Source organism: Temnothorax longispinosus, chromosome 5, assembly GCF_030848805.1.
Source record: "Temnothorax longispinosus isolate EJ_2023e chromosome 5, Tlon_JGU_v1, whole genome shotgun sequence".
Taxonomy (NCBI): domain Eukaryota; kingdom Metazoa; phylum Arthropoda; class Insecta; order Hymenoptera; family Formicidae; genus Temnothorax; species Temnothorax longispinosus.
The window spans coordinates 19,819,386-19,825,385 of NC_092362.1; the positions used below are offsets into that span (position 1 = coordinate 19,819,386).

At 41.1% G+C, this 6,000-nt stretch overlaps 1 protein-coding gene and 1 non-coding gene across 2 annotated transcripts; one reads left to right on the top strand and one right to left on the bottom strand.

Annotated features, from left to right (window-relative positions):
- Positions 1–4,218: 4,218 nt before the first annotated feature.
- Trnai-aau (transfer RNA isoleucine (anticodon AAU)) lies at positions 4,219–4,292 on the bottom strand. Its single transcript has one exon. It is a non-coding gene; the product is annotated as a tRNA-Ile (tRNA).
- Positions 4,293–4,589: 297 nt separating this feature from the next.
- On the top strand, positions 4,590–5,672 carry LOC139813116 (calaxin). The gene is made up of 5 exons (XM_071778446.1): positions 4,590–4,716; positions 4,830–4,990; positions 5,065–5,145; positions 5,287–5,397; positions 5,484–5,672. The coding sequence occupies exons 1-5, from the start codon at positions 4,590–4,592 to the stop codon at positions 5,670–5,672; spliced, it is 669 nt and encodes a 222-aa protein (XP_071634547.1).
- Positions 5,673–6,000: the final 328 nt, after the last annotated feature.

Sequence of the window (6,000 nt, forward strand, 5' to 3'; positions counted from 1 at the left end):
GCACAAAGCCGCGGCATGACGTCCAAGGTGTTCCATCGACAATAGCGGAATACAGCGTAGGAAAAGAAATCCCCACGGTCCCCTCTGCCCGTTGATCCCATCGATTCACGGTTCACTTAGTTCGAGTCTTCCTTCGACATTTGTCGTACAACTCACTTCGATGTTGTTACATAACGATTCTCTCTGTCCACGGAGACATCAAGTCCCACCCGTTGTCGGTAAACCAGCATATATTTTTCTCGGACTGCGCTTGTGATCGTTCACGTAAAATTTTATTATGGGTAGCCCGGTTCATTTTCTTCTCGCATCTAGCAGTAGTCCGCAGGGGCTACCACCATGGGATTCCGTCGCATCGCGGCCGGTTCTGCCCATAATTATAGCCCCGAGCGAGCTCAATAGAAAGACGTTTTAAATGATGGTGAGGCATAAAAGACTTGCGTGAGAAAAGTAGATTTGAATGTTACGAATGATATATAATTAATATCAAAAAAGAGTAATTTTAGAGAAGTTATGTAATCTCCTTATTTTTCGAATGTAACGTGCAATATAATTATATTATTTCAACCGTCATTTAATAGTCCTGCGTTTCATGCCGCGCAATCCTATATGCCCTTCCTGAAGTTCCATTATTCTATGCTGTCATCGAAACTAATATGGAAATAATCCGTGACACAAAATATTCTAAAATAGCCTAACGTTTCTCGAGGCTTCTCCATGGTCCAGGCTGCCCCGAGCTGGCCCACATGGAGTCACGTGGCAATAACTCTAAAATTTGATTGTAGCAGACATTGGGATAGGGGCTATCCCCAAGGCAACCGTGGTAATAGGCCCTCAACCCTCGCACCCACGCTCTTTCCGTTCTCGAACTAAGCTTCGGACCAGCTCCGCCACCACTGCGTCGTAAATAAAACGAAATTGTTGACCGGTACCTTTCGGCTGGTTAAGCGTTAAACAAAGGCCCACGGGATGTCGGGCGCCATATCTTTGATCTCTGTTTGCCGAGGCATGCATCACCCGCGAGATAATCAGGAATAATTATTTGTTAGATAAATACGATCGCAGCCGGCGATAGCGCGCTAAATTTATGATGGACCGCTTGCCGTTTGTAAATGACGTAGAGGAGAGAGCTCGTTCGCGCGCGCCGAGCTATGAATATCGCCACTCGAAGCGACGAGCGCGAAAATTGAGCGTGTGTTAAGAAGTTCGCGCGAATTCGGTCTAATAATAATGAACGATATCGCGACAGCACATTTAGATACGTAATTTTATTCGGCTACTTAAATAGATTAATATAAATAAATATTTAAATTATTTTTCTGAATTTCTATCGAGCATTATCTTCAACATCATTGAAGCTTGAAAATAATAAAGGAGAGAGAAACCTCGTAGATTAAGTCACGCGTCTCTCAGTCCGAAGTGACTTTAATATCGTGTTCTACCTGCACGTGTATATTAGCGCGTGTTGACGCGTGTATGTATGTGCGTTGAGTGATAGCATGCCTCTTGCCGTGTCTGACTCTTGCGTAACGCTCGGCTAACTCGAATAGCCTTTCCTCTCGATGATCGAGCTCCGCGAGAGGATCGTTGCATCTCTACCTCGCGTTCCTGGCATACCAAGCGAAATCGACGCGTCCGCATCGCCTGGCATCGGTGCGCCGATATAGACGGTGATTCTCATGCGGATATTTTCAAGCACATTGGACACCAAACGAATTCGCTCGATTCCCACGGTGGTTAGCTAATCTTTAAATGATGGTATCACACAGATATATCATATTTGTCAGACACATTTATTCTTTTCTTCTTTTTTGCTTTTTTTTAAAATACGCGGCAATGATATATAGATTTTACTCTAAATGTATGCGGAAAGAGAGATATAAGAAATAAATAAGAAGAGACAGCGCGGAAATTATTTTTCGGTTTAAGCTAATTTACATAATCCATTATAATCCTCAAATATCCTCTAATCCATTAGAAATTAATATTTTTTCGAAAATGTGAAATTAATTCTATGTAAAATCAATTCTTACAAAGCCCATCGAATTTATGGGTCAGAATTATTCTATTCTACACCATGGTCGATTCGGCGTTTGAAAATTTCCAGAGGGGATCCGGAGTCTACTGCGGTCTACCGTGTCGTACATCAACGTCTCGCGGAAGGTGGGCGGACGTCGCGTCAGCGGCTGACGCCCCGCGAAATTGAATCTAAAGGTCCGAGTATCCCCACACACCGTTCCTCCCCACGGAGCTGCAGGGAGGTCGCAAATCATCACCTCGCTACATTTACAACGTTAGATAGCCCAAGATTACAGTCGTTCCAGGCTCGACTATACGCTGTAGGAACACGGGGCGCCTCTCCTCGCCCTTCGTGTTCTTTCCATCGGCCGGGGATATTACAGCGCCCTTCGCGAAAGCGATCCTTCGCCGTTCTCGCGGGCTCGTTGCCTACTTAAGCGAAACAATGTGGTCCCTCGGCGATTGGCCGCGCGAGCAACGTCCAGCTCGTAAATTATCCGCCGGCGGGGACTAATGAGCTCGTAATTATAGGGATCGGGGATAAAAAAGGGCGTTCTTGCCGATGCGCGATGACGTTCGCGTTGGTGATATATCTCGGGTTCATTGTTACCTAAAATGAATATGCGAAAGTGTATCGGGACGATTTTTTTCCCAACGAAGCAGGATGGATTCGGCGGGCGAGCCGGCATTCCGTGGCTTCGGACTGGAGGATGCGTGGATGCGTCGGACTCGATTAGATTTAGCAGAGTGACGTGGGTTCGAGGGGGCTTCTCAAAATTATCATGGATGTTTCCGAAACAAAAATCTGTATGTCTCGCCATCGCCGTCCGACTGAAAACATCTTTAAGCCGCGCTCGTGAGATGTAAAATATTATCTACTTTCTTATTTGAGACGAAAAGTCCCACGCAACAAGACCACGGGTTTCTCTCCATTCTTATCTCCTACTTGGAAAGATTAAGAAAATACACCGTATTACGCGACCTCGCGTAAAGATCTCAGGCCATTATTTACGAACTAAGGTTTGATGATCTCGAGAGGATTAGCCGCGTATTCCGTTTGCCGATAGGCTTTGCTCCCGGACGGTCAAACAATGCGCCCTGAAGCGGGGCCATCGGGGCCGAGTCTCTCTCTTTCTGTCTCTCGTATTTCTCTTAAAACGACGCGAGCGTTCACGTGTGGCAGCAGAAAGGATTGGAGGTGGGTATTCCCTTGCTTCTTTTTTTTTGTTCGCCAGGGACTTTGGTCCCGCACACGAAATTCCAGACATCTTCCTCCCTCTTCCTCTCGCCCATCGGCCTTACCATGTCCTCTCGCGCGGCCCGCAAAACATATACAGCTAGCACATACAGATTCACTCTTTCTCGGCCGTCTTAAGCCGTTCCCGCGTTTTTACATTCTCGACGAATCCCCGCGGCTTTGTGCCCGTTTATTACGTTTGCCAACCAAATGATGTCATTAGATATACTTAGGCTGGGTTTTATTGTCGCCTTTTATGCCGGTCGGACGGCTTCCGTGAAACGAATTCGTGCTGAGCGTTCACGACTCATCGGTTATCACACCGAAATTCGTTCGCTGTCTCGCTCACGTTTCTTGGACAGGCAGTCTTAGAGCTTTTTTTTCCTTCTTCTCACGGCCACGTGAGAACCAGCTATACTGTTTTATTGCCTTTATATTGCCGGATATTTCGTGGCAGCTTTCCGTGTGAGATTACGCGTTCCCCTGTACTCTGTACATGCCATGCGTATCTTTTTACGATAAGTCTTTGTGCGTTACATGCATCTCGAATGCAACGAAATCCGTCTGAAGTCTAAGGTATCCATGGATTTTAAAACACGAAAAACTGACGCGGTTGTCCGATTAATTCTACGAAGCTGTTACGAAACTGATGAAAATAATTCAAGAAGTTAAATTTTATTACATGAGAATGAAAAATTGCAAAATTGTTGTGATATCTTGTGATAACACGACACACATCGTCATTAAAAAATATTTGTTGATAATCTTTGTTTAAATAATCTTTATTTCTATTTTGAACGTTGTTAATCAATTTCATGATAATCTTTGTACTCTTTCGAACGCATAAGTGTCGAAATAAGTATTTATATCAGTTAGTCGTGAAAATATTAAATTATTTGTGCATTGAAGATAGCTGTTATCAAAAAGGTGCTAGAATTACAGAAAATTTTGGAAAAAAAATAACATGGCCCATGAGGGGATCGAACCCGCGACCTTCGCGTTATTAGCACGACGCTCTAACCAACTGAGCTAATGGGCCTGTTGGCTACAGGGTACAACTTTAGTAATTTGAGTCAGATCGTGACATACTTGTCATTTAAATGTATAAATGCAATTATTAGAAAAGCAATTTATTAAATAATAATCGCGAAATAAATGTAAAATCGAAATGTTAACATAACAGAATATATGTATAAGTGTTCAAGATATTCTATAATAAATTATTAAGAATGTATTGCAGAATTGATAGTCTTCTTTTTCAGCTATATTGACATTTCTGGTCATCAAAATTCGTTAGACAAATTTATAAGTGTAGATTTAAATTTACAAGAGTAAAATGCCGGCCGAATTGCCCGTTGATTTGTTAAATAAACCTTTGTCGGAGATTGTTTTCAGAAGAAAAAATAATGCTTTATTCAAGAAACTAGCGCGAAAGACTCACTTCAATGTGAGGGAAGTCGAAGGTTATTTAGTAGAATAAAATAAATATATCATTATACGTATTAATGTATTCTTTAATTTAATATAATTTCTGTATATGTTCGATAAATTTTACCGCTGATTAATTTTACCGTAGCGTTAGCTGTTATACATAGAAAAATAACACAAACTTTGGGTCCTATGACAAGATTGGTGTTTAGAGATGTTTTACATTCTGGTTTGGATTTTACTGAAAATATTCGGCATCTATATATCGATAGAATATTCTCTGCGTTTGACAAGAAAAACGTTCTGCAAGTATGAGAAATTAACGTAAGGTATACTTAATTTATATTTCTATGGTAATTAAAATTATAATAATGTGGATATAGATTCATTTAGAACAATGGATTGAAGGGCTCTCCACAATTCTTCGCGGCAATCTGAACGAAAGGATACATTTCGCTTTTACTGTAATCTTCTATAGTATTCTAATTATTTAAGAATTGATTTTACATCCCAATTTTTTACAAACTTAAAATTACTTTAATATCTTTGAAAAATTAGAAAAGGGTTAAGCTTTAATTAAGAATATTAATATTTATGAAATGCAGATATACGATTTTATGCATACTAACAAATTGAAGAAAGAACAAATATTTCCGTCAATGCGAGGTTGCTTGATCAAACTGCAAACAGACGAAGATCCCGATGATGCTGTAAAGGTTAATTAATTAACAACAGATAAAGTCTAGAGCTGTAAACACATAAAATTTACATAAAATAATAGTAAGCATTTATGGCGTCATAGGATTTGATTGATTCACTGTTGAAAAAGCTCGACGTCGATCGCGACGGTGTAATATCCGAAGAAGAATTTCACAGGGCTATAAAAGAGAGAAACCTACTGCTGTTAGAATGTATGGGACCGGTGTTCCCGTCTAGAGTAGCGCGACGAACATTCCTGAGTACATTTACGGATCGACTCGGGCGATTTTGATCCGTACGTTTTACGAAACAAGTTATCATTTGTATAATTGCATACTTGGCAGCATCGATCCTTGTTTTGTCCAAAAAAATAATAATGGTCTTGTATAATAAAAATAAATATATGAACAAGCCGCTTGAATTATATTGTCAGGAACTATTCAACCTAAAAGGAAACCTAAAAGTGCATCTTCAGCGGACGGGCAAACGCGCCAAATCAGACAGAAAAAATCCTCCTGAACGAGTGATGCTCCAATAAATTTTCAAGACCATCGGCGCAACATACGCCGGCTTTTACGATTCACCGAACGATGGCAATTGACTCGTTCGTTTTCTTCGCA